At 55.6% G+C, this 27,187-nt stretch overlaps 2 protein-coding genes across 4 annotated transcripts; one reads left to right on the forward strand and one right to left on the reverse strand.

Moving 5' to 3' along the window:
- Positions 1-4,917: 4,917 nt before the first annotated feature.
- DLX1 (distal-less homeobox 1) lies at positions 4,918-10,275 on the forward strand. Of its 3 annotated transcripts, none has more exons than XM_029072577.2 (4): positions 4,918-5,009; positions 5,604-6,302; positions 7,005-7,204; positions 8,442-10,275. In XM_029072577.2, the coding sequence occupies exons 2-4, from the start codon at positions 5,990-5,992 to the stop codon at positions 8,694-8,696; spliced, it is 768 nt and encodes a 255-aa protein (XP_028928410.1). In that variant the 5' UTR covers positions 4,918-5,009; positions 5,604-5,989; the 3' UTR covers positions 8,697-10,275. The 3 variants fall into 3 exon arrangements, with proteins under 3 accessions (XP_028928410.1, XP_039769091.1, XP_028928409.1); XM_029072576.2 differs by having other exon boundaries at positions 4,920-4,986; XM_039913157.1 differs by lacking the exon at positions 7,005-7,204 and having other exon boundaries at positions 8,442-8,615.
- Positions 10,276-22,928: 12,653 nt separating this feature from the next.
- On the reverse strand, positions 22,929-25,572 carry DLX2 (distal-less homeobox 2). Its single transcript, XM_007671337.3, has 3 exons — positions 24,946-25,572; positions 24,253-24,437; positions 22,929-23,757 (listed from the first exon to the last, which is right to left on the reverse strand). The coding sequence occupies exons 1-3, from the start codon at positions 25,328-25,330 to the stop codon at positions 23,302-23,304; spliced, it is 1,026 nt and encodes a 341-aa protein (XP_007669527.2). The 5' UTR covers positions 25,331-25,572; the 3' UTR covers positions 22,929-23,301.
- Positions 25,573-27,187: the final 1,615 nt, after the last annotated feature.

Genomic DNA, 27,187 nt, shown 5'->3' on the forward strand with positions numbered 1-27,187 from the left:
AAGGGCTTTCTAGACGGTGATAGGGGAAAGGGAGGAGGAGGGCGAGGAAAGGGAGAGAATTAGGGTCGTAAGATGTTCAAGGCGCCATTGCCAGCCCACACGAGTTTGCAGAGTATTTGGGTCCAATGGAGGGGGTCGAATCCACCAAACTTTTGGCCAGGTGCTGACGCTGAACAACAGCTAACAAATTTTGCGCTTTTCCCAGCTGCAATAAAGTTTAGGTGAATGGAAACTGGGGAGGTCCACTGGGGCCGCAGGAGAGAAGAGGCACTCCTAACTCCTCACACCGAGTCATTTCCCTCCGTGGAAACTAACCCAGGATCGCCCCCGCCTGAGGGAGACCGTGGACCAAGACCAGGGCCAGAAACAGGCCGCGTGGGTCCGGCCATTCTCGAGGGCCAGGGAGCTGGTGAGCTTCTTGTTTCATGATTATGTGTTCGGTGTAATCCCCTCACCAAATGGAATAAACTCTTGTTTCTAATGATGGCCTGTTGGCCGTTTGGGCCCCGTTGGGCTGGTGCGGCTGGGCCGGGTCGGGGGGTCGGGTCCTGTGTCCGGGGCATTTGACCAGCCTCACTTCCGGGGGTTTGCGGAGGGGTCGGAGGGAGGAAAGCAAACGGGGCCTTTTGAGGGCGGTGGTTCCGAAGCTGCTCCCGCCGCCGAGGCCGCTGTTGGACTTTTCAAAGGTGAGACACTCGTCCTTGACCCCTTCCACGGTCCCCAGGGTCTCAGCGGGGACCCCACCACCATACAATCCGCTCCCTCCCCCCAGGACTTTAGGGAGCAAAGCCCCCATCACCCCCAGGGCTTTGGGAGCAAAGCCCCCTTTCTCACTCCCAAGGCCTTGTGAGCACAACCCCCTCCACCCTCCCTGGGGGCTGTGGAGGCACAACCCTCCTCCCACCCCTGGGACCTTTGGGAGCATGGCCCCCTTCCCCCCCCCCCCCCCCCCCGACCCCCGGCCCAGGATAGAGCCAGGCCGGAGCTCGAGAAAACAAAGCCCCCCCTTACCCCGGCTTGGCCTGGGTCTGTCCAGGCCCCCCAGTAGGGGCTCCTCCGGAGGGGGAGGAGGGCGGACGAGAGCCCTTCCCAGTAAGTTTGACTTAAGTGCTGAAAATTTAGCTCTAACCCTTTTTCTCTGCAACTTTTCTGTATGGCTCCTCTCCTTTGGGGATACCTGTGCCGGGCAAAACCGCGAAAGCCACCCCTGGCCCCAAGGCCCCCTCCCCAACCCCGAGACCTCTTCCTCTCCCTAAATTTGTGGGGGAGGAGGGGAGATTGCACCTGGGCCTTGCAAGGAACAGGGTCATTGGGAATTAGGCACGTTGATTTTGTTCTGTCTTTACATGAATTGGGGAGTAGGGGGGACGGCCGCTGGGAAGCAGCCCAGCTGGTCCCAAGCAGGTCACCCTTTTCAGTGTCCAAGGTGATGCCCCCACCCCAAGATACGGGAGGGCCTAGCGTTCCGGTGCACCAGGCTCTTTGGAAACCCCGAATCCCATCCCCAATAAGAGGGGGATGCGAGGTGAGGGAGAGAGTCGATGCAGGGAAGCTTCTCTGGGCACCCGGACTTCTGGGGTCCCCTGGGCTCTACCTGGGGGTGGGGCTGGTGTTCCCAGCCCCCGCGGCCCCGCGTGGTCAGTACACGGCTAGGGGGATGTGGGCTGATTCCCAGCTGGTGCGGATGAGGGATTTGGGACAGGGATGAAGCCAAGTTGGAGGCGCGGATGCTGGGAGAGGGACCCAGAACAGGATAGGGCCAGACGCCGGGGACTGTTGTCCAGGGACCACTCCGCATCCCGAGAGAGCCAGGCCACTAGGGCTTTATGAGGGATGTGCCCGGAGGACATTTTCTCTTTGCAGAATACCGTAATCGGATTGCTAGCGATTAGTTCGGCATCTTGTTTTAGGATCTGTTTACTCGGGGTTTATCCAAGAATAATTTTATTAGGACTGCAGGATTTTACCAACTGCTGTGGTAACAAGCTGTTTGTGCAGCAATTATACCGAGGTGGAGGTATTTACGGTACACATTTCTAATCCTGATTAGACTACCGACTACTAGAATCCTTACTACTAAAGTAAAAAACAAAAAAAAAAAACCCTATAAACACGCTTGGGTTCCATAAGAAACACACTTGGACACTCTAAACATTTCACATAGATTGGGCTTTCCAGCTTAAAACCAGAAAGGACGTTGAAAAGATCTCTTCCTTCATCCCCTCTGTTTCTTGAACTGCTAAGCGCTAAAACTCTCTATCGGTTTGCGGTTGTGTTTGACACCGCATCAGCGCTTAGAACAGTGCTTGGCACATAGTAAGAGCTTAACAAATACTATTATTATGATTTATCTGGAGACCGTCACCATTCGATTGCAACTTTCCCCGAGGACGCCTCGCCGCTCTCCAAGTGAAGGGCAAAGCAAGTTGCGTTCAGCACTTGAGAACCGCTGGGTGACAGGAAATAGGATCTATGTCTGTTTCTCCCCGCCTCGTGGTTTTCACCTCAGTGGGTCTAGGAAATCCAGCTATTTTCGAGCAGCTGTGAGATTCCCTAGGAGGGGCAATGCCTCTCGGGCGTATAAGGGACAGACGAACCCCCCTAAGTCTGTCGAGAATCGGAACAAGAGTTGATTTTATGATCAAAACAAACGAACGAGACCGTTTCGTGGGTGAGCGTGTGCACACGCATCTACCGAAATATGCCCCACCAGTGTCTATAACGGGCATCCCTCGGGGCTCAGAACTCCATACACTGAATGTATTCCCTCATTCTTTCCCACGGCGGTCCTTGGGACATGGATAGGATTGAGTGTTAAGACATAGCCATCGAAAGATTTCCGGCCGGCGGTCTATTCCTCGTTGAGACATAGCCAACGGCCAAAAAAGCGTTTGGTTCTCGCCGTCTCGACCGACGCGACCCGGGCAAACGCTAACGCCGAATGGCGTTGGGCGCCTCCACTCCTTCGATGGGCTGCAGGAGGGGAAGTCACTAACTCATCGCTAAGAATACCTACCCCCCCTTCGGTTGGGAATTCGTTTCCCGCCCTTCCCACTCCCAGCCCCGCGCCTTCCCGGCAAGACAGAATTCCCCAACAGACCGTTGGGTCGGGCAGCTGTCCTCCGGCCAGTCCTTTTCCTGGGGCTCCTCTTCTCCCTCCCGCTCCTCCTCCATCCCCCCCTTCCTCCCGCCCACCTGGGTCCCCGATTGAGGGGGGGAAGGGGACCCCGGCCCCTGCGAACCCCGCATCCCCTCCGGCTGATCACTTACATGGCCACGGTTCAGGCAGAGGCCCGCGGGGGAAGACCCGGTTGCCAGCGGCGAGTCCGGCCGCCCATCCGCGGCTGGGTCACGAAAATGAACTTTACCGATCGCACCCAAAAAAAAAACCAAAACAAAAAACGAATGCAGAACGGGCGCTGGGAGCGAGCAATTAAAATCACGGGAGCCAACTACTAAATCACAAGGAGCTGAGAGGCCCGGGGGCTGTCAGGTTGTAGAGTCATTAGCTGTTGTTGCTAAAAAAGCATCACAGTTCGAAGTGTGGTTCGTAGATTTTCTAAAAAAAAAAAAAGAAGAAAAAAAATCTTTTAAACGTTGGCAAACCCATTATTGGTTTGGGATGTGTGTGTTATTTTTGTTTGGGGTTGGGGCTTTTTTTTCCTTTCTGCTTTTGTTTTTGTTTTTTTGCTCCAACCCAGCTTCCCGTCATATCTCTGCCCCCAGCATCGCGCCGTTCTCTGAGGGAAATTCCGTCAGCAGCTCTCAGTCTCTGCTGCGGCAGAAGTTAAAAAAGAGAGAAGCCCCCCTCCACTAATATCTGTAACGACATCAGCAATGTAATTTGTTTTGAATGTTCATTTTTATTGGTGTTCGCTCTTTGCCAAAATGTGCTTGATTATATAGATTTGGTCCTGTGATAACTGCGCACCCGAGACAGGCTAGGTGCAACCGAGAAGGTTCAGCCCAGGCCAGATCACATCCCAGGCTGTTTAATGCTGAAAGGCTGCATGTTGCTATTAGTGTTAAATATATGGCTAATTATGCGTATGAAAATTAAACATCAGTGTTATGCTAATGGGGCCGCCTTCAGCTGTGGATCAGAGCACTTGAGACTAGCATTTAATCAAATGAATCAGTAACTAATACATCTGCACGTGTGAACTTTCACAAGCTCATTTCCCTGTTACCGTCGCACCTCTAAATTATGAAAGAAATAATTATCAACACTTTCTAATTATCTAACAAAGTAATTTGGGATTCACCGTGGGGCTGGCGGGCTCCCGCCCCGTGCTGTCAGCCCGGATACTCCGCGGCCTCAAACGTGGCCCGAGGGGCGCTTAAAACGGGGTCACGCACGGCTCCCCGCAACACCGGGCCCAGCTCGCCCCGGACCCCGGGCTTTGTCGGGTGGAAGGGGAAGGGGGCGACCACCCCCCCAACCGGGGTGGTCACGGGCACCTAAATGGAGCCACCTGGGGAGGGGAGCGTTGGGGGATTATGGCACAAGGCGGAGGCGTTGTTGGGCATGTTGCTGCATGCGGGAGACCCCCACCCCAATCCCACCCCCGGGGAGCCTCGTGTGGTTTTAAAGAGGTAAAGGAGGACACTATCCCCCCCCCCCACACACATGCACAAGGACAGACACCGCGGCCAGAGTCGGCCGTTCGGTTGTTGAGATCCCCATTTGAGGCTTCAGCCTGAGCGGGAGGAGAGGAAATTGCGGGAGGGGGTGGGGGGCGGGGGGGGTCAGCGAGACAGAGACAGGGAGAGAGGCGCAGAGACAGACAGAGAGGGGCGCGGGGAGCGCAGAGCGACGGCGTCGCGGGAGGGGGGCTTGGGGAAGGGGGCGGGCGGGAGGGGGTGCGGTGCAGCCGCCTTTTTCCTGGGAGGAGAAGCTCGGGGTCCACCTCGCTCCCGGGAGCGGCGCTCAGTCAGACCAGCCCCAGCCCCAGCCCGCCGGAGGAGAGATGCGAACCGTCCCTGGTGAGGAGCCGAGCGGCGGCCGAGTGAGTGCGTGCGTGTCTGTGCGGGGCCGACCGACCCCCCCCCCCCCCCCAGGGGACCCCGCCGGCCCGGGAGACGCGGGACACGAGCGTCGTCCTCGGGCAGCGCTCCTGCCCCGGCCGGTCCTGCTCAACCAAAGCCCGGCGTTCTGCCACGGCTGCCCCGCACGGGGTGCGGGGCCTGGAGCGCGGGAACGTGGCGGGTGGTGGAGTCTGAGGTGCGGGGCCTGGGAGGTTGAGGGGTGCGGGGGGTGTTGGGGTGCGAGAGCCTGGGGGGTGCTGGAGTGCGGGGCCAGGGACGCGTGAGTGGACTGGGCCCGGGGGGCGGGAGTTGCGGGGGGCGGTGCGGGGACCTGGGGTGCGGGGCCTCGGCCTGGTGGCGGGCCGGAGGATCCGGCTGCCACGGGGTGGGAAAGGAGGGGAGTGGGGAGGGGGCGGAGGCGCTGGTTGGCTTCTCGGGAGGAGGGCGTTTTGCGGGAGGGGTTGCGGGGAGAGGGGGTCGGGGGTGGGGGTGGGGGGGGTCGGGAGGGGGCGCAAGCCCGGCCGGCGTTGGCGGCCGCCGCAGCATTGTGATCTCCGGTCGTTGCTCTATTGCAGATGATCACACACAGGGGAGCGGGGACGCGTCTCTCCCGAGTCCTGCTCGCCTCGCTCCCTCTAGTCCAGCCGAGCCAAAGCAGCTCGGACCAATCCCTGGCGATTATGCAAGACGGCGGACCAATCAGATCCGCAAGCTCATGAATATTCATGACCTCGGCTGAGTCAAAGCTTTGAGGCGAGTTTGGGGAGCTCGGCAGCATCATGCTTAGACTTTTCAAAGAGACAAACTCCATTTTCTTATGAATGGAAAGTGAAAATCCCTGTTCCGCTTAAATTGGGTTCCTTCCTGTCCTGAGAAACACAGAGACCCCAAAAAGGGAAGCAGAGGAGAGAGAGAGAGAGAGAAAGAGAGAGAGACCCACACCCAGACCCAGCGAGAAGAAATGACCATGACTACTATGCCAGAAAGCCTCAACAGCCCCGTTTCGGGCAAGGCTGTCTTTATGGAGTTTGGTCCACCCAGCCAGCAAATGTCTCCTTCTCCCATGTCCCACGGACACTATTCCATGCACTGTTTACACTCTGCCGGCCACTCGCAGCCCGACAGCTCCTACAGCACAGCCTCGTCTTTCTCCAGGCCGCTGGGCTACCCCTATGTCAACTCTGTCAGCAGCCACTCGTCTAACCCCTACATCAGTTCAGTGCAATCCTACCCCAACAGCTCCAGCCTGACTCAGACCCGGTTAGAGGAGACAGGTATGTGAACTTGGCTTTCCACAGGGAGGGAGGGGAGGGGAGGAGGTGTGAGGAAAGAGAGATGGGGAGAGGGAGAGAGAATGAGAGAGAGAGAGAGAGAGAGGAGAGAGGTGGAGAGGGTGGGTGGGTCGCGTTGGAGAGAGGGTACGAGAAGGTTTTCTGATATCCATCTGTGACTCTATATAATAGCGAAAATTTTTTTAAAAAGTCATATACTCATCCCCAAAGGACTAAATCCAGAAAGAAACCCCCACCCCGCAACTCCCCGAATCAGCTGAGCCTCTGGGCGGCTTAGTACACTGAGCACACAATGCCCCGCTGGAGAACAGCAACCCAGATGTGCACGTATTAGTCTTGGCAATTATTTATTGCGTAGCGCTATAAACAATGTATGCAATTAAGGGTAATTAAACCTAAACTGCAGCCTGCGAAAATAGCAAACTTTCGCTGAGAAGCAGCCTGATCTGCCGAAATCGTCCCCGGCCTTGGTTAGTGGCTGTTGGTCCCTTACTTTTTCTTTTTCCTTCCTTTATCCCCCCCCCGCCCTTACCTGCCGCTCTTTGTTACCGCTTGTGCTACCGCTGTCGCTCTCCTCATCGCCACTTGTTGTTATTAATTAACCTTGTGATTATGATCATCATCACCATCATCATCACCCCCATTATTAATGATTGCCCCCCCTGTTCTCTGCTGTTATTCCAGGGGCAGACTCGGAGAAAAGCACCGTGGTAGAAGGAGGGGAAGTTCGTTTCAATGGGAAGGGGAAAAAAATTCGCAAACCCAGGACTATATATTCCAGTTTGCAGTTGCAGGCATTGAACAGGAGGTTCCAGCAGACTCAGTACCTGGCTCTGCCGGAGAGAGCCGAGCTCGCAGCCTCTTTGGGACTCACGCAGACACAGGTACAGCGGAGAGCCCCCTCCCCTACCACGCAGCCCCTCTCCTCGGCCCCCTCCTTCCTTGCCTCTTCCCTCCTCCGTTAAAGAATGCTCTTTCTCGCTTCTGTCCTTTCCTCGCTTTCCGGATCTCTCCTCCCTCTCTATCTCTTCCTGCCTTGGTCTCTGTCCCTCTGTCTCCCCGTCTCTGCATCCCTTCCCCGTTCGTCCTCGGCCTCGGGGTCCCCGGGATGGTGGGGAGCGTCAGGCCCGGGGCGGGATTTCATCGTGAGGTTTTGTTTGCGGCTCTAAGGCCACGCGAAGCCGAACAACTGGAACAATAGAAACGGATTTAATCCCTCGGGGCTTTGAAGCGTTTTACAAATCACTCTCGGCCTTTCTCTCGGCAACTCCACCGCCCTGCTCCTCCTCTCCCTCCTCCTATCCTCCTCCCCAACTTGGGGGGGGGGGATTAAAAGCTCTTTCTCGCCCCCTCCCCATCACTTGCAGAGTGCATATACTAGGAAAGGAGGAAAACTCCCCTGATCCTCATTGGGGATTTAAAAAAAATCTGCCTGCTATCCCGCATTCAGGGAAGACCTGAGGTCAGGGTCAAACGCAGGAAACTCGGGGCCGGAGCCGCAGCGGGGGCATTTCGGGGTCCGCAGAAACCCCCTCCCCGGGGAACCCAACCGCCCCCGAGGGAACCCGCCTCTGACTGCAAATGCCTTCCCTGAGATCATTTCTGGCTTTTTCAGCTCTTGATATGATAATGATCGTTGCGTTATTGTCATCTCATCTCCATCACCATCGTCGTGATGTTGTCGTTCATCCCAAGTGGAGGGCATTTTCAGGGTAGACTGTGGGCATCGGATGAGAGAAGCTAGGCGGGGACCCGTTCTCATTTCTAGTTCCGGATGCCCTCGATGCTTCCTCCCGGGTGCCCGGTCGATCTGGGCCCCGCTCCCAGGGCACCGGGTGGCTCGACCCGGCGGCCCGTGCCAGTCTAGGGTTCCTTACCCAAAGTTTTTTGCCGCGGGGTCTGGGCGCATCAGCCACAGCCCGGCTCTTTCTCCCCGTCCCCCCCACCCCCCCCGGCCATCATCCCCTCCCCAGGGCCGGATCTCCTGGGTCCTGAGGGCACCCACGCTTCCCTTCCCCGGGCCTCGGGTCCATCTCTCCTCCCGGGCCCCAGATGGCCCGTTGCCCAGCCTCCCTTCCCAGCAGGACCCCCGAGGTGACGCCGGTTGGTTAATCTCCGCAGGTCAAGATCTGGTTCCAGAACAAGCGGTCCAAGTTCAAGAAGCTGATGAAGCAAGGAGGGGCGGCCCTGGAGAGCAGCGCCTTGGCTAACGGGCGAGCTCTGTCGGCCAGCTCCCCTCCGGTGCCTCCCGGCTGGAACACCACCTCGTCCTCGGGTAAGAGCTCCACGGGCAACGCGGGCACCTACATCCCCAGCTACACGTCGTGGTACCCCTCAGCCCACCAAGAAGCTATGCAGCAGCCTCAACTCATGTGATCTACAAAAACCCGGTTCTGTCCGTTCCCGGCCTCCACCTCCTACTTGTTTACCCCCACCCCTCCACCCCCGCCACACACACACACACACACTTCTCAACCTCCATGAGGAAACACTTGGGACCAGAGAAGGGGAAGAAGGAAAAGGAAGGAAGAGAAAGAAGAGGATGCAAACGATGAGGACCACCACCACCACCACCATCACTCCTCCTCCATCCCGCAGGCCCCAGCCATAGGGACCCCTTGGCTTGCTTGGAACATGCTGCACACACAACAGGCACAGATGTGAATCGGGGCTGCTTCCCAAGTTGCTGACAGCTGAGAGAGCTGCCTCGGGCCATCTATTAGATCATCCGGAGGACAGCCTGGGAGCAGGGAGACCAGCCAATCCTCAGCTTTGTTGGGACGATAAAAAACAACAACAAAAAACCCCCCAAAACCAACAACAACAAAAAACGTTTGTAGAAATGGTCTTCTCTGTCCTGTCTCGTCTCTTGTCTCTCTCTGTCCCTGTGCTCTGACGAATGTAGGTCATTCGCTTGCTACCCCCAACTTCTACGGCCTCTTGAATAGCAATGGGGAAAGGAGGCGGGGGGCGGACATCTCCTCCCCTCCCCCCTTCACCACCACCTTGTAATTTTTTTGGACATTCTCCTGTGCCCTCGCCTATTCATCTGTGTAGTTTATTAGAGGGAGGTAGGGGAGGAGGGAGGGAAGGGAATTTTATTTATTAAGAAATTGACTTAAATACCACTATCCGAATGCTAGACACATGGTCACTCTATCCAGCTTGCAAAGCTCACTGTTCAAACGCACAGTTAACTCCAAATGAAAAAGAAAACAGTCTTAACAGTACAAGGGATGCGATTTTTAACTTTTACAATGACTTTTATATTTTGCTGGTGGGGAGACGTTGGGTCCGAATGATTTGCATTTTTCACATACCCAGTGTTATTTAAAAAAAAAAAGAGAGCGAAAAGACAAAAAAAAAGCGAGAGAGAGAAAGAAACCGAGCCCACCCGCTTTCCCTCATCCTAGGAGCGCTTGAGCGCTTTGCTTGGGCGAGAAGCAGAATCCGATTTCCCTCCACGAAAAATAAAGGGCCAAGTTGGCTGATCGTCAGTGGGAAGGAAGAAACGGAGAGGTGAAGCGATCATATTCCACTTGGCTCCAAAGTGAGACAATGCAGCTTTAACACAGACCTCCAGAGGCTTTACCACAGAATAATGCCAACCCGAAACCTACATGCACATTCTCGAGTGCAGGATCGAATCTTTGTACATAGTATTATTAATTATTATTATTATTGTTCTGTAAACATGTTGCACAAATTTAGCCCCTTTCTTTCCGTTCTGTTTCGTGTGGCTGTAAAACATGATGCTTTGTGAAATGGGAATCTTGACATTTGTGAAATTTCGAAGATGTGATCAATTGAAATCAACCGTGTTTAGTGTTCTATATGTCAAAGTTTAGTTTTATATTGAGAATGTTAACTTATTGCTTTGTATCCGGAAAAAAAATCTTTGTAAATAAGTTATAAAGTTTTCTTTGAGACAGTAAAATTCTGGTTTCGACCAAGACCCGCCGCCACCTGTGCCGTGAGGAGGTCAGCCGGCGGGGCAAAACATGGACAGAGATGGAGGTGGGTTTGAGAAAGGGCAGGGATGGGGGCCGGGGCCGAATCCGAGGGCAGGGACGGGGACAAGGGCAGATAGAGGCTAGGACAGGGGTGGGGACGGGGGTCAGGACTGGCAGGACAAGGGCAAGGGCTGAGGCAGCTGCCCAGTGCAGCCCCCCAGGGCTCAGGGCAGGGGCGAGCCTGAGCAGGTGCTGCTGACCACTGCGGTCCATACTGCGTTCTCTGCAGGATCCTATTGGGCCTCCAACCCCGTGCCACCCCCCCAAGAGCATCGGCTTGGGAGTCAGAGGTCGTGGGTTCTAATCCCGCGTCCGCCACGGGTCTGATGTGTCACCATGGGTAAGCCACTTCTCTGTGCCTCAGTTACCTCATCTGTAAAATGGGAGCCCCACGTGGGACCACCTGATTACTTTGTATCTACCCCAGCGCTATTTGCTTGGCAAATGGTAAGCGCCTAACAAATACCATTATGATTATGGCCGCTGCGCTGCCACCTCCTTCCTCCGGGCCCCTCTGTCCCCTCTCCCCGAGATCCCGCGACCCCCGCCCGGCTGTCTGGGGACCCCGTCTCCCCGCACTGCCGGCCTTGGAGTGGGAGCAGGTGCCGCCGGGCGGGTTCAGAGGAGGGGGAAGGTGCGGTCACCGCGCCTGGATTCGGAGAAAGTGGACAAGCCGCCCCTCCTCCACCTTTCCCTCTTCCTCTTCCCTTCCACCCCCGGGGTAACAATAATAATAATAATAATAATGGTATTTCTTAAGCCCTTACTATGGGCCAGGCATTATACTGAGTGCTGGGGAGGATACAATCAAATCGGGTTGGACTCAGTCGTTGTCCCGTGTGGGATTCACAGTCAATCCCCATTTTACAGATGAGGTAACTGAGGCACGAAGTTAAGCGACTTGCCCAAAGGCCACAGAGCAGAGAAATGGTGGAACCGGAATTAGAACCCATGACCTTCTGACCCCCAGATCCGGGCCCTAGCCATGACGCCATGCTGCAGGAGCTGGACCGAGCCTCCCGACCCCTCCTGACCCTTGGCTAGTTGGTGAGGCAGTTGCTCGCCCCACGCTCCCGCCGGGCTGGGCCGGGTCCACCTCCCACTGCCCTGGCTGGGGGCAGGAGCAGACCCGGGGGGGGGGTTGTGGGGGTGTATGTGTGTGTAAGTGGTGGACACTACGTGGTCTGAGAAATGTGAGTCTGTCCAGGGCCTGTGGTGGGGAGGGGGCACGAGTGGAGAAAAGGCTAGGGAAGGTTTTGGCCACCGAGACCCGCTTTTAACGGCGCTTTGAGGTCTCTGGGATGGGGCAAACTCCGGGCCCAAGGACTTGGCGGGGGCTTGTTCGCGCGTGTTCCGCGTTCGCCCACCTATGTTTGGTCGTGGTTGCCGCGGGCTTTGAAAGAGGTTGGCTAGCGCCAAGGCCAGCGGGGTCGCCCTGGTCCGGACCCAGGCAGTCGGGCCCTCACGAGCGAGGGCAGCTGCAGGACAGGCGCCCATGGTCCGCCTTCTCCCCCGGGCCCCGGTCTTTTGCACCGGGGTCGTCAGGACCCAGGCCGCCCCACACCCCGCACATCCTCGTCCCTTGTCCAATCTGCCCAGACCCGGGGGGAGCCCCCTGGGGTCTCGGCCCCCCGAGCGGGCTCCAGGCCCGGTCTCTGCCTCACCCTTTGTGGAAGGGTGGGAGCCCGGTCGGGGTGCTGCCCTGGGTCCGGCCTGGGTCTGACTTTGAACCCTGTCCGGGGGTCACCTGGGCCCGGATCCATTCATTCAATTGTATTTATTGAGCAATTACTATGTGTAGAGCACTGGACTAAGCGCTTGGAATGTACAATTCGGCAACCTGACCTCTGTCTGAGCCCGGCCTGACTCTAGTGTGGACCAGGCCTGGATCTGCGCAGGGTCTAGCGTGGACCAGACATGGAGCAGGCCTGGATCTGCCCTGGCTCTAGCGTGGACCAGAGGTGGACCAGGCCTGGATCTGCCCAGACTCTAGCATGGACCAGGCCTGGATCTGCCCTGAGCCCGGCCTGGCCTGAGCTGGTCCGGATCCACCCAGGCCAGTGGACCAGGGATGTGGACCAGGCCTGGATCCTCCTTGAGCCCGGGAAGGCTCGGGGCCCCGCGTTTTCGCAAACCTACCGGGCCAGACTGGGTTGGTGCGGAGGAGGGGGTCGGGGTCGGGGAGTGGCAGATGGTTTTGATTCCGGTGGCTGGGTTTCAGTCTGGGTCTGGATCTGCAAGCTCAGGCTGGGCTTTGGGAGGATTTCCGGCTCTATGGGCAGACTGATTTTTGGTGGAGACACGCACCCATTCTTCAATTCCCGGGGACGAACGATCAAACGTTTCCCTGCTCGGAAGGAGGCGGGAGGGCGGCAGGGCCACCTGAAGTGGGGAAGTCGCGGGCGGGAGCCTCGGGACCCTCAGGCAGCCCATTGACGGGGGGAATCATTGATCCCTGCAAGCAATCAGGGACACCGAAAAGAAGAGGAACCAGCAAACCCCCATCACCCCGTTTCTGCTTTTGCGGGGCCTTGCCAAAGCCGGGGAACCCCAGCCAATGGGCGAGTAGAACTTGTGGCCCGGCTTTGCCAGGGAGGCGAGACTGAGTCGATGTGGCCACTGCCACCATCACCACCGTCGCCAACACTACCACTACCAACCACCACCGCCGCCAAACGAGATTATGGGCAGGTGACGATCCCGCAAAAAGGATTTTTATCCTCGCAGACAGCAACCGGGCGCCACGCCTTTAGCCATAGGCAGAATCTGTTTGGTCAAGCGGAGTTTAATACTTTGAGATATTAGCTTAGACTAATTTAATAATATCTTGCTAACAGTTCAAATAGAGAAATTATTAGTTTTATCTCCAGGAAGGCGGTCTTTAGTTAGGCTCTATTATAATTATAAGCGGTTGTACTTTTTAAAAACGTTAATCTCAATATAGGCCTAATTAATGCTGCCTTGTTACTGACAAGTAGTTCATCAAATATCTGATTCAAAGATTTTCATAATGAGTATATTAATTAAACTATGAATAATCTAAAGGTGGTTATATTTAAACAATACCTCATTACAATGATTAAATACTGATTTCGAATATTATGTCTTAAAATTGTCACTTAGAAAACACAACCTTCCCTTATGTATGAGTCTGTAATGGCAAAATGCAATTTTGGGATTTTTTTTCCTTGTTCAAAAAATGTGAACCTCATTTTAAAACACTTCTGAAATAGGTTACACACAGCTTAATGATTATCAAAATGACTCTTTTCTGCAAAAAAAAAAAGCCCCCAAAGTGCGCGTACAGCTGCAAACCAAGAGGGTCAGCATCATTTCACTGTATTCTCTTCTTGATTACAAGCCGAGCCCATCAAACACAACATAATTACAGTAATTTCAGGTTTATTTATTCTAATGCAGTTTCCCCATCTCTCTGGTAATTATGAGCAATTTTTTCGCCCAGGGAATCTTTTTGCATTAACAAAAGAGATAACGCACTGAAAGCCAAATTTGCTGTGCATTGAGAAAAGGAAAAAAAAATAAAATAGGTGCGAGCTGCCATCTCTGCAATTCTCCTATACTGGAGCTCGGCAAATTGCTTGCAGGTGTATGGAGCAGGACTGTCAATGGGAAGGGGCTTCCAAATTAGCAAATGCACAATGTTGAAGTAATGAAGACAGACTTAGCAAAATTGCCAAACAACAGATACCTCTTTAATATCTTCTCTTACACACACACACAAGCACGCACACATATGCACACACACACACACGTACACACACGCGTACATGCACACACACCCAGACCCTAGGAAAAAGCGAACCCTCACCAACCTTTGGCGTGTCTTTCTTAAATCATTGAATGGCTAGGATCCCGTATGCGTGTCAGCCTAATTGCGGGGCATCAGCTCCCAAATTCAGAAAATATTTTCAAATAGACTCCGAACAATTTTTATATTTTATTGGTTTTCACGGCAGACCATCATCATCACCATTATCATCATTGCTTTAAAAAACAAAATCTACATCTGGACCAGATCAAATCGCCCCTCGCCTTTCCAGCTCCCGGTTACCCCCTCTTTGCGGAGGCATGAAAAGTTTAAGATTCTCCTTTAAAATGCCCCTTCGCTGGGCACCTAAGTAAATCGATTCATTCAAATTGCATTTAGAGGGGGAGGAAAGAGTGAAACCTCCCCCATGGAAGAGAAGAGTCCGAGGTCCGGTGGGAAAGAGAGGGGGGAAAGGGGGGGAGAAAAAAGGAGAAAGCCGATCACCTTAGATGGAAATAATCAGAAAATTCACAGGGATAAATAAGAACCGATTCCCTTCCGCAGTCCCCCCCTGCCTCCAAACAGGTGGGAGCCGACCCTCTTCTGTTTGTACCCCTGGCCCGGGCGGTCGCTGGGGAGCATCCCACCCTGAAGGGGACTCCTGGGTCTCTTACAGTCAATTTGTTTGGACTCTTCCCACCCTCTTCCCCCCTCCTCCCGATGAGGATGCCAACCCCACGGCGCTAGCAGCTCGAAAGGCAACACTGAGTTGACTCAACGCTCATCCACCGCTGAAAACGGTGGCACCGTCCCACCCTGCCAATCCCCTGACCCTTCAGGGATTGACTACTAACTGAAACACCAAGTTATTGTGGCTTTTTGTTGATTTTTTTTGTTGTTGGTAAGGAAAAAGAATAATCCTGACATAGCCGACAAGAAGTTTGGGACGGCAGAATTAGTTGGTGCATACATAATCACTCCTCCCACCCTTCCACTCCCCGACCGGGGAGATTTATCGACAGAACGCGCTCACCCCAACCCTCAGAAAAATCAAACTGGTTTCCACCCTTACCTGCTTCCCAGTCTGTGTCAGTTAATCTGGACACATTCTTTGCTACAACAGATCACAGGGATCGAGTAAGGCTTTTGGCTAGGCAGGGAACGGGAGAGAGAGGAGGAAAAAAAATAAATCAAACCAAACCGAACACAAAGTCAAACGAACGAAAGGCAAACGGAACCGAAAGGAAAATAAAAGGAAACAAGTACAATAATCCTATCCTGAGAGAGCAGTGTGGCATACGATCCCCCGAGACGTTGCGAGCCTCTCCGCGCCGCAGCCTTTTCGCAGCTCTGCTCTTGCAGAATATGACTGAAATTTTCGGCTATATAGCCTCTGTCTTTATAGCTGATGAAAAAAATTGCAGATTATTAGCATAAATGTTTACTCTTCATTACGCTGATGACATTGTGCACTCGAGATCTTGGTAATCTTTGGGAAAATTATGAGTAATTTTTAAAAATTTTAAAGCAGCAGCAGTTACCATGCAATTCAGGCTAATTCTGCGTAGGCTCCGAACGGATATAATTATCGAGGAGTCAAGATGTTATGCTAAAAACTATGCATTGATATTCCCATTTATTATGTACATACAACTTTGACAATGTTGATGCTTGAAATAGCAGGAAATTGTCTTGCGCAAAAATTACAGTCCATATTAGGACATCTGAAATTGCGAAGAATTATATAGTAATTGCAGGCTTTCAGATGGGAGAGCCAGAATGCTCAAACTAGTGCAAATGTGGATAAAATTACAGATCAGAGCAAAAATTAGGGAAAAAGGGGGTCTGGGATTTTTCAAGTTGGCTATAGGATTCCGGAAGTGTCTAATGCCACATGATTGCTACAGCTTTAGGGGACACATTCATGCCTCAAATAGCTCCTTTGCCAGAGCTCCTTTAATTGAATTTCTTCTTCTTTTTCTTTTAATAGGGGCAAATGAGTAAATTGCCCACCCATGGCAAATTTTCACCGTCCTCCCCGCAAATGTGCCAGGGAGAGGGTCTAATCTCTCGTGCTGTCCCTGCTCGGGTTACCTGGGAGAGGCTGCGTCCCCGGACCCAACGTGGTAACGGAGCGGGGAGGGGGGGGGGAGTTAATTAGCCAGGAGTTAATTAGCCACATCCCCTCCCTCCTGTCCCCCGCCCCGGCTGCGGCAGAGCAGCAGGGGGGTGACAATGGAAGGCGCTCTGTGCCCTCCGCCGGTCCTAGGAACCCAAGGGAGGGGGCTGCGCGGGCAGGAGTAGAGGGCAGCGAGTTGGAGACAAGGGGAGAGAGAGGCAGTGGGCAGGGGCACCGAGGAAGGGCACGGGGCAGTTGCACCGAGCAGGAGCAGGGGGCAGTTGCAGAGAATAGGGGTAGAGGGCAGGAGTAGCGGGCAGTTGCAGAGAGTAGGGGTAGAGGGCAGGAGCAGCGGGCAGTTGCAGAGAAAAGGGGCAATGGGCAGTTGCAGAAAGTAGGGGTAGAGAGCAGGGGCAGTGGGCAGTTGCAGAGAGCGGGGGCAGAGGGCAGGAGTAGGGGGCAGTTAGTGAGGGCAAAACAGCAGGCAGCAGCTGCGGGCAGGGGCAGAGGGTTGGCCGGGGATTGGAGGCGGGACGGGGGAGGTTAATGGGGTCCCAGGACCGGACAGCCGCTTCGGGGTGCACCCCCAACCCCAGTCCTCGGTGGTCGGGGAGCCCTCATCAGGGGCGGCCGCAACCCGGGCGCTCGCCCCGCCCAGGGCACCTTCCCCTTCGCCCTCTTCCCGACTCTTCGGCGACTCCCGGTCATCCGGGGCTGGCACTTTTAGAGGATCGGGATGCGGGGCGGGGCCCGTGCGGGGCGGGGCGGGTCCCGGGCCTCTGGACGCCCACCCAAGACCCCGGCCGGGCAGGAGGGGCACCACGGCTCGGGAAGGCGGCGGCGGCTTCACCCTCCGGGATTGGGATCCTGGACGAGGGAAGGGGGGTGGGAGGAAAGCGCAGGGGGTCTGGAGCCGGGACACGTTGCGCCGGTCCTGGCGGGAGGTCGGGCGAGCGCTCAGCCCGGCCCAAGCCCAGCTCCCCCCGCTGACCCCCGCCCTCTCCCCTTCCCCGCACCCTCTTCCCCTCCGACCCCCGCATCATCTCCCCCCACCCCCCTGCCCGCCCCGCAGGACCCCCCCCCCCCCACCACCGGGCGGCTTCTCCAAAACGAGGGGCTGGAAATTCCCCGGAAAGCGGCCATGCCCGAGGAAAAACTCTAGTTACATCTTTCCCGCCGTGGCAAATAAAATAAGGAAAAGGACACTCCCCGGGAAGAAAAGGTCCGTCTGTCGATCTGGGCGCTGATCTTCTCATTTTCTCCCTCTGCGGGCGCTGCCAGGGAATACCTTTTAATTTACATAGACTTAGAAAGGCAAGGGCTTTCTCCCTCTCTCTTTCTCTCTCCCTCCCTCTGTTTCTCCTTCTCCTGACCGCCCCAGGGCGGAATGTAACATCTTGTAATGTGGCAATCACTGCCAAAGCGCAAGCCCCGCAAGGCGGAACTCCCACGTCTTGAAGACTCCGGATGGATGGTGGTGGCCCCCGGCCCCACCGCGTGGGCATGATGGTGCCACGTCCCTCCCGGGTCCACCTCCCCTTCACCCCCGGGCACCGCCCCGGATTCCCAGGGCCCTCCCGAGTACCTCGCTAGGCCCCATGCTGGGGCGGGGCGATGGATGGACGCTTCCCAACTCCGGATTTCTCGGTGGTGGGTTTTTTTTTTTTAAATATTATTACTTTTCACCTCGGGATTTACGGTTGCTTTACTTCCCTGCGTCCCCTAACCCTTTGGCGAAGCTTTCGGACCAAATACTTGCAAAGGTCCTCGGAAGGTGGGGGAAGCCAACTTCCAATTCAGCGCTTTGGTGGAAGGGGGGTGGTTGGAGAATCCTTCTTAGGAGAGGCCTGGAGTCTCCCCCGAGGCTCCTCTTGTGGTGCCCTTGTGCCCTGGCACTGCCCTTTTGCCCTGCGGCCCAGAACGAACGGCGCCTTCCTGGGGCGGCGCGGCCTGAGCGGTTTGGTCGGATTCCCTCCCACCTCGTGTTTGTAAACATTCCCCGAGGCGGTGCGACTCACCGATACAATATATATTTACACACACACACCCCTATATATCCACATTCATTTTCTCTCTACACACATCCACACAACATGGCCCAAACGCACAATTGCACAGTCCCGTGAAAATCCAACCCAATCATTCCTCAGACCCTGCCCCGCCAGCTTCGGAAACCGTTCCGCACACAGACGGATATTTCCAATTTTCGCAAGTAATCCTGCAGCGAGGCGGAGGGGAAGCCACCTAAACGATCCCACATTTATATCTGTGCCGAGCCGAGTCAAGGGATTTCTTTCTTTTCATCCCGCCCCCCGCCCCGCCTTCGCTAGGCCTGCCCGGATTGCAGGCGTACATACAGTCGGTGCGGAGGGTCGGGAGTGGGGAGGTCGTGGGGGAGGCGATTTTGAAGCATTTATTGGTCTTGCCTTCCCCCCTCAAAAAACGTTTGCAAGCGCTTGCCTTCCCCCCTCAAAAAACGTTTGCAAACGCTGCCTGAGGGTGGTGAGAGGGAGGAGATGCTTTCGTCGGTTTATTTACGAGGGAGAAGCATCAAGGGGCAAAATATTAGTATTAACATTTTACTCAAGTTTAGGAAAGCCTCTTGCGCGGGAATAATGCGGAGACTGTAAGGGCTCGGGGAGCAGAAGAGAATCGCTCCCCCTCCCACGCCCCCAACCCCCTCCAACTCCCTCCTTCCCTAGCGCTTGTCACATCCTGTCTCTGGTCTGATATTTCACGTGCGCAAATTGAAGGGGATTCCAATGAAGATTTATGGGCTTTATGACCGCGGCTGGTTTCCCAGTGGATGAAGCGGAGTTCACTGTTTCCCATTTCCATTTTTCATCGGCACATTTGGAAGCGCCGTTGACCACCGGCGGGGGGGGGGAGGGGGGGAGGGGATGTCTGCGCGCCGGGCTGATCACAGGGCCCTGTGTCTTGAAGAGAGCTGCAACTTGTGAGAAATGCTTGCAAAGCCACTCGCCTCGGGCTGTGGCGGAGCCCTTCTCTCCCTCCCCTCCCGCCCTCTCTTTGTTTCTGTCCTCTTCCCCCTCCTGCCTTCCCTGCCCAGTTTCAGTGCTCGGGCCTGTTTTTCTCCCATTCTTTCTCCCCGGCTCTCTCCCCCTTCACCTCCGAGGCTCTCCCTTTCCCTCCTCTGCCTCTCCTTTTGTCTCTGTCTCCCTGCTCTCTCTGTGTCTCCTCCCCCCCACCCCCCTTTTTCTTGTCTCGCAGTGTCTTTGCGTAGCCGCCTCTCCCACGGGAGGGCGGGGGCGGCTGGAGGCAGCGCTGCGGCCGGGCCCGGTTGGGTGACTCCGGCATGTCTGCGAGGCCGGGGCCGGGCCCGGGCCCAGCCCACCCCGGAGCTTGGCCCGCCCGCCCGCCCGGCTCCTAGGCTCCGCTCATGCCAAGGCCTGTTGCGTGATCCCAAGTTGGGCTGCACATTCCCTGCCCCGGGCGCTCCGGCTTAGGCCTCTTAATCATCTTGTCTGCAGCAGATCCTCGACACCAGCCAATTTACTACCACGTCTCTCCGCTTCTGGTTTCGGGGCGGGGGGGGCGGGGGTCTCAGCCGCTGGAAAGCAACCGCTTTAGACCCCCACTCTTCTGCCCCCGGGGCCGGGGAAGAGCAGCTGTTTTGGGGATCCCTGGGCGGGGGGCGAGGCCTGAGCCTTCAGAGGCCGGGGAAAAATCAGTTCCAGTTTGGGAGGTGGGTGCAGATGTACCCCAGAGCCCTAGTCAGGAGGCTGCAGTAAGTGCGTCCAGCACATGGGCGGTGTGCAGTGACCGAGGAACAAGAGCCACAGTAGCGACAATGAGTAGGCGGCAACCATTAACGGGATCAGAGAGAGGCCTGGGTCCAGTTTCTCCCAGAACATTTCCTGTTCATTTTGGTTACCTCTCTTTAGTAAAGTGAGGGTCCAGGTCTAAAAGGCATAGAAAGAAAGGCCCGGGGTTTGAGTTTCCGTCAGCTTCCAGTTCTCGGTCCCCTAATCATTCAATCGTATTTATTGAGCGCTTACTGTGCAGAACACTGTACTAGTCGCTTGGGAAAGAGCAATAAAGAGAAAATCCCTACCCACAACGAGCTCACAGTCCAGCGAGTTCACAGTCTAGAGTGACCAGGGAGAAATACTCTCAGGACTGGACCTTTGAGATTGGTTAGTGGTAGGGACTTGGGCAGAGTCTGTACCAGCGGGGTGGGTGATTAAAGCTTTCCCAGACTTATCCACAGCGGGAAGCGGCGTTGTTTGGGGTGCACTTTTCTCACATCAATTCTTAGAGGCAGTCAGACAGTGGGCAGGGAGTAGGGATGAGTATTAGTATTATTAGTAATAATCCCTCTCGACTGTGAGCTCGTTGTGGTCAGGGATTGTTTCTATTGTATTTTCCCAAGCGCTTAGTACAGTGCTCTGCCCACAGTAAGGGCTCAATAAATACGAGTTCGTTTCTAGACTGAGTTTATTATGGGAAGGGATTGTCTCTTTCTGTCGTACTTTCCCAAACGCTTAGTACAGTGCTCTATACAAGGTAGGTGTTCTTTACGTTTGAATTTATTGAGCGCTGTGTGGAAAGCACTGTACTAAGCGCTTGGGAGAGTACGCTATAACATCACATTCCCCAAGGCGTTCCAGGAATAGAGGGCGACCCCTGCGAAGCCCTGGCCCCGGGGTCACTCCGGATCTGATTTTCGGCAGCTTGGCACCCCCACCCTTGTGGATTCGGTTTCCCTAGAGCGGAAACGCCTCCCGGGTACTCCCGCAGGATTCATCCCTGTTCCCGGTGAGGACTGGAGAAATTGGGCACGGGATCCTGACCCTGTGTGAGAATGCGGATATGTGTGAGCCCTCCTGTGCGCACAGGCCCCAGGGGTCCTTTACAGACCAGAAAGGGTGCAAGCCCAATGTTTGCCTCTGTGTACGCGTGTTTGTGAGACCCTCTTCCGCATGCAATCACTCGCGGCCGCTCACTGTTGTCCCCAAAGCGTGAGTGCAAGTGTCCCTGGTCGCATCGTTTAATCCCTAATGTAGCCGGCTATGTATATGCGGCCGCCCGGGTGTTCGAGGTTCAATTCGTGCGCGCTCGGGTGAAGGACCATCCCATCGCAGTCAAACGTGTGTCCTTTGTGTGACACCCACCCACAGACCCTCCAAAGCCAGGGCCGCCCTGTCTTCAAATCCCCGCGACCCCGAGGGGCGCGGGCCACAAATGGGCCTGTGCGTGCCGGTTAGGTCTTGCGGGGCCGAGGTTGGAAGGGAAAGGATGTGGATGAGGGGGAGGGCGGGGGGAGGCTGAATCCGGTCATTCCCTTTCATCACCCGTAGCTCCGGGGAGGCCTCTGCGGCTGCGGCTCCCGAGGCCTCCGGAGCCACGGCGCGGGGGCGGGCGAGACAGTCCCGGGCCCGGAGCGGTCGGTGGCGCCAGCACACGGGGGGCGGGGCGGGGGCGGGGCCGAGTCTGGAAGGGTGAGCCGCTCTCCCGGTCATTCCCGATGGGAGCTGCAGCCTCCCGGCCTCCCGGCTTCTGGCCTGGCCCCCGACGGGCCTCGTCCACTCGCCGTAGCCGTTGCCAGTCTCTCCCCTCCGCCCTCCAGGCCTCCCTTCCATCCGGACTTTGGGGTCAAGTCGAAGAGGCAGGTAACTCCCACGGTCTCCTGGCACTGCCAACGCGCGGACACCTAATTCCCCCCCTCCGCCACCCCCGAGCCCCAGGAAACACGGCACACATACAATGAAAACAATAATTTATTTAAATAATCTCTTCATATTGTAAAATCAACATTAAGAGCATGTTGTTTTCATAATAAATAACTCAAAAAATACCTTTCGTCTTAAGGTTTAAGGAATTAAAAAAAGAAAAAAATCAGTAGCTTAATTTAACTGCGAGGAAACTTGTCCACGGGGAAGAGAAACACAAAAAAAGGACGTGAGGCCACCGCCATTCGGCAGGTCTCACAGTTGGTTCACAAAAGAACCCGAAAGGATGAATACATTATTTTATACAAATAAATCAGGGAAAATTCTGCACAAACACCTTTATTTACAAACTTTTTTTTTGTGCGTGCGGGAAAACGATCCTGCACAGATTTTAAAAAAGATAATTTAAACACGTATATTTTTTTTTGCAATGTTCACATATAAAAAATCATTTTTCCCCAACATCAAAATGAGGTCATCCGCAAAGGCACCTAAACTTTTAAAAAAATAAAAATAAAAAAACTCCACTGGTGATCAGATGAGAAAGAGATGGAAAAGCGGAGTTAAAGGGGGGCATTTCCGGGGACAGCTGGGGGGGGTAGGGTGTGAATAAAGGGCAGCAACGCACGCACGGGAACAAAAAACAAAGTGTGTGTGGTTGGAGGGGGCAGAGGGAGATGAGACGGGGCAAGGATCAGGTCCACAGTGAGGGGTAAATCCAGAGTTTTGCGTGTGGCAGGGAGAGAAATGGGTGGCGGAGGAAGAGGGCGAGCCACCGACTCCAGAAAAGAGCAATTCAGTTCACAGTGAGCCCTCGGGGGAGGGGGAAGGAGGGGGGGTTGTGTGAGTGTGTGTGTGTGAAGCGTCACTCTTCTGGACTTCGCCCGCAGGGAGAAGAAGGCGCCGGGTCTCCCGGGATGGGGAGAGGAGAGGTCAGGCTATGAATGAAAGGCTGGGGTGGGGGGGTTAGTGGTGGAAGGGCCCAGGCGGAAACACTGCCGGAGGGCCTTCTCGTTTCTGCAAAAAGGGTGGGGGGCTGGCGGGGAGGGAGGGGGGGGAGGGCCCGCTGGACCCTCAGAAAGGATTTCCCGGACTGCAGCAAGTCCCCCCTAAAAGACACCCACCGAGCAAATATCTCCAGCTCTTTCGGACCCAACAGGCATGGGAGAAAGCCGGTGGGAGGTGTTGGGGGAGTGAAGAAACAGATGCCACAGACCGTATTTTCATCAAACCACCAGGATCCGTCCTCCCCCAGTCCAACAGGGGCCCGGGGTGGGGGGAGGTTTTGAGCCGTGTCGGGGAAAGGGCGTGGGGGGGAGGAAGGTTGTGGTGGCGGAGGCGGTCACGGGGGGGGAGAGGGCCGCCCTCCCCGCCTCTTCCTCTGGTTTTAGAAAATCGTCCCGGCGCTGACGGCTCCTCCTCCCCCTCCTCCGCCGCCGCCGTGGTGGTGATGGTGGTGGTGGTGGTGGTGGTGATGGGGCTGGGCGTGCTGCAGCAGAGGGGTGGCGGCCTGGAGGTGGGAAGCGGGGCTGGAGGCCTGGTGGTACCACGAATAGTTGCCCAGGAAGGCGGCGGCGGCGGCGGCGGCGGCGGCTCCGCTGCTGGGGCTGGAGCCCGAGCTGCCGCCGCCGCCCCCCGCCCCAGGACCGGCTCCTGCCCCCGCCCCGGCCCCGCCGCTGCCCATCCGCTGATGCGGAACGAAGTCCCAGTTGGTGGGCGCCGGGGCTGGCGGCGAGGCGCAGGGCGGCGAGGCGCTGCCCCCGGGATGCTGGTCCGTAGGGATCTCCCCGCTTTTCCACATCTTCTTGAACTTGGATCGGCGGTTCTGGAACCAGATCTTCACCTGCGGCGCAAGAAGGAGAGGGGCTGAAACACGGGGGTCTGGAGGGCAGGGGATCGGGGGAGGCGGGGGAGAAATAAAGGCAAAGTGGTCACCGTCCGAGTGAGCGACTCCGGTACCAAAGGCCTTTCAATCTCTGCAACCTCTCCATCCAGGGGGAGGCCCAAATTGGGATTTTTCCCAAGTCGGTTAACTTATCCCTTCTCTGCCCCGCAGACATATCCGTGGGTTGAGAGAGGTATGGAGGCTGCATTTTCGGCGGGGGTGGGGTCCGTTTCCAGCCTTAGAAGGTGGGGTGAAGGTGTAAGAAGAGGTGGCCGGGGATTTAGGCCTTTTTCCGATTTTTTTTTAAAGCAAAGGTTGGAGAAGAAAAGTCTCGCAGGCTTAGGGAGATCCTCACTGATGGGCCCAACCGGCCACGTCTGCGAGGCTCGGGCAGGTGGGAAACACCGCACCGAGAGATACGGGGAGCCCACCGCCCCCATCGCGCCCTCTTACCTGGGTCTGGGTGAGGCCTAGGGACGCTGCCAATTCCGCTCTCTCCGGCAGGGCCAGGTACTGGGTCTTTTGGAAACGCCTCTGAAGAGCTGCCAGCTGGAAACTGGAATAAATCGTCCGGGGTTTCCTCACTTTCTTTGGCTTCCCGTTGACTATCCTGATTTCGGGCTCGCAATCTTCTTTTTCTGCAACGAAACGTTATAATAATCGCACCAAACACAATGTGGCAACGGCGGATGGGCATGCGGCCGTCTGAACGCGGGGGCAAGAGAGGAGAGCAGCTGCCAGGAGGGTTGGCGGTGCCCGGCTGATGCCCGGGACCGGTCGGCCGTTTAGAGAAGGGTAGCGGGAGGGCGCCCACCGACCTCTTTAAAGGAAAGGGGAAAGAAACATCCTAAACTAACAAGAAAGGGGAGGGCCGGGGAAAGGAAAAGACAAAACCACCTGCCAGACCTTAACCCCGGTGCATCGCTGCAAAATCACAACAGACTACCCCCACTCCTGCAAAATTTTCGCTGCGCCTCGAAGTGCGCGAATGAATGGCCGAGGAAATTGTGCCTTTAGGATCCCCTTCTCGTCCTCCCCCCGCCACGGGACCCGGTGGGAACCCGGGTCTGGAGGCAGACTAGTTTTCGACTATCTCTTTGTCTCTAAATTAAACCGCAAAAAAGGGGCAATAGAGTTTACCCATACCGGGCTCGTTGTTGGGCGGAGACGAGCTGGTTCCGTAGGGGCCATAGGAGCCATAGGCGGCCGTGTAGCCCAGGTCGTAGCCGGCTTTGGCCGAATAGGGGACCGTGTTGATGCCGCTGGTGTGGTATTGGTAAGAACCCATCTGGGCGTAGGGCGACCCGCCGCCCCCGCCTCCTCCTCCTCCGTGCTGCTGGTTGGTGTAGTAACTGCTGTCGGTGGCCGTGGAGACGGGTAAAGTCGGGGACTCCTGCGGTTTGTGAAGGCTGCTGCTGCTGCTGCTGCTACTGGTGCTGCCGTGCTGGTGATGGTGCTGGTGGTAGCTGCTGGAGGCGGTGATCTGGCTCGAGTGCATATCAGCCACCAGACTGTCAAATACTCCAGTCATCCTGTCCCAGGACTGGACGGAGCGGACGGCGGCGGACAGGCAAGGGGTGGGGGGTGGGGGGGGAGGAGGAGGAAAAGGCGCCTCCTCCGTCTCTCCCTCTCCCCTCCGGCAACCAGTGTAATTACAGAAAAAGAAAACAAGAAATGTGGCAATTATCTAGGAAGCCCACCTCCTGCCGGGGGAGGCGATCAGCGGGGACCGCTCAGCGCAGCCGCCGCCGTCGGACTCATCCTCTCCCCCAGCGGGCCCGGTCCCAGCGCAGAGGGCAGGGGAGGGCAGCAGGGGCAGGGGCAGGGGCGGGCAGGCACCGGCAGCCGGGGAAGCAGGTGAGCGGTCCGGACCGGCCTTACGATTGTCTGCCGAGCTGGCTCCTGCCAGGCGGGCATTTAACACTTGTCACGTGAGGGCAGGCGACGTCACCTAGCAACAGCCAATCGGCCGCCCCGTCCTGCCGAAGTCTTCGGGTTCCATAGGCCTCCCGGACAGGAGGCGGGGAGGGGGGGGTCACATGGCGACTCTATCGCCGGTCGAGTAACAGCAGCGATGGAAAAGAAGGTGGGGGGGGGGTTGGGGGGGGGGGGTGTGTGGGAGGGGGAGAAACAGAAAGAGAGACGTGCCCACCAACCACCCACCGTTCCGGGGTTCTGCTTGGAAGGAGAGGGGGATTCTCTTCCCCTCTGCTCCTTCTCCCGCTCTCTTCACAAATGGAGCCAGTCGAAATCCCCCAGTCGGCTCCTGACTTTCTTTTGGAAAGCAACTCTGGTCGCTCTTTTCCCTTACAACATCCGGCGTTATTCCTTGCAATTGCCTCCTTTGGCTGACCCAAATTACCCATAAAAAGGGGATAATAATACCTGCCGCGTACCCAACTTTACGGGGATATTTGGAGGATTAATTAGATAATGTCTATAGAGGGTTTTTCCTTCGTGGAAGGAAAACTATTTAAATACAAGGTATTATTACCGTTAATGACAATATATTTGAACATCACTTTCCATTTTTTTCACGCATCTAGCGATTTGCTAATTATGAAGATGTAGGCCTACTTAATAGCGGGATTAAACCAAAGAAACGATACTAGTCGGAGAATAAATAACTTGATCGTCATGATTTTTCCCTTCCTTTCCAGAAAATCAATGAAAAGTTTGGACTTTCCAAAACGAAAACATCCGAACAGTTCCATATTGTGTAATGCTTCTTGCCACTTGGCATAATGCAATCAACAGCATTTACCGAACGCTTCCTCTGTGCAGAACATCTTTCTCATGGGAACTCGGGGCCAAATGTTCGGTGTCTTCCCTTCGGCCCGAGGCGAGGAATCACATTTTTTAAAAAAAGCGAAGTCAGAGGTGGGTGAACCACTGGGGGAGCAAAATGCACTTCGTGGAGTGTGGAATATTTTCGGGTTTAAATTTATGATGCTGCCTCGTTGCGCCACCTAGCGGAAGATAGCGCGGTACCACCATGAGACCAGGTAGACAGTGTAATCATACCTAGGCGCCAGTCTCTCAAAACCCCCAAAGGAACAAAATAGTAATTAAAAGCCACAAAATTGTGCTAGCGCTCACTGTCTGAAGATCCCCATCCGAAAGACATAACTGTGTCGCGGAATGAACTTGTTGTAACAACAGGGTCATGAAAAACAAGTTATTGCTCTGAAAATATTGTCTCTGGTCTCTCTCCCCACCAAAAGCCAGCGGGCAATTAAAACACGAACATCAGCATTAACCCTCATCATTGTTCGCGCCTGCGGGAACAATGAAACGAGAAAACTAACTGCTTTCTACTGCAGCCGGGATGGAATTCCCAATAATGGGTATGGAGACCCCCGGGGAACCCATTTCAGGGAGGGCGTCG

The sequence above is a fragment of the Ornithorhynchus anatinus genome, chromosome 9 (genome assembly GCF_004115215.2).
Source record: "Ornithorhynchus anatinus isolate Pmale09 chromosome 9, mOrnAna1.pri.v4, whole genome shotgun sequence".
Classification (NCBI taxonomy): Eukaryota; Metazoa; Chordata; class Mammalia; order Monotremata; family Ornithorhynchidae; genus Ornithorhynchus; species Ornithorhynchus anatinus.

What these genes read in the sequence shown, in the direction of transcription:
- DLX1 (XM_029072577.2), top strand. Translation starts at nt 5,990, where the DNA reads ATGACCATGACTACTATGCCAGAAAGCCTCAACAGCCCCGTTTCGGGC. An exon ending in GACCCGGTTAGAGGAGACAG is followed by an intron (nt 6,303 to 7,004) that starts GTATGTGAACTT and finishes CTGTTATTCCAG; the next exon opens with GGGCAGACTCGGAGAAAAGC. An exon ending in TGGGACTCACGCAGACACAG is followed by an intron (nt 7,205 to 8,441) that starts GTACAGCGGAGA and finishes TAATCTCCGCAG; the next exon opens with GTCAAGATCTGGTTCCAGAA.
- DLX2 (XM_007671337.3), bottom strand. Translation starts at nt 25,330, where the DNA reads ATGACTGGAGTATTTGACAGTCTGGTGGCTGATATGCACTCGAGCCAG. An exon ending in TCCGCCCAACAACGAGCCCG is followed by an intron (nt 24,438 to 24,945) that starts GTATGGGTAAAC and finishes GTTTCGTTGCAG; the next exon opens with AAAAAGAAGATTGCGAGCCC. An exon ending in TAGGCCTCACCCAGACCCAG is followed by an intron (nt 23,758 to 24,252) that starts GTAAGAGGGCGC and finishes CTTGCGCCGCAG; the next exon opens with GTGAAGATCTGGTTCCAGAA.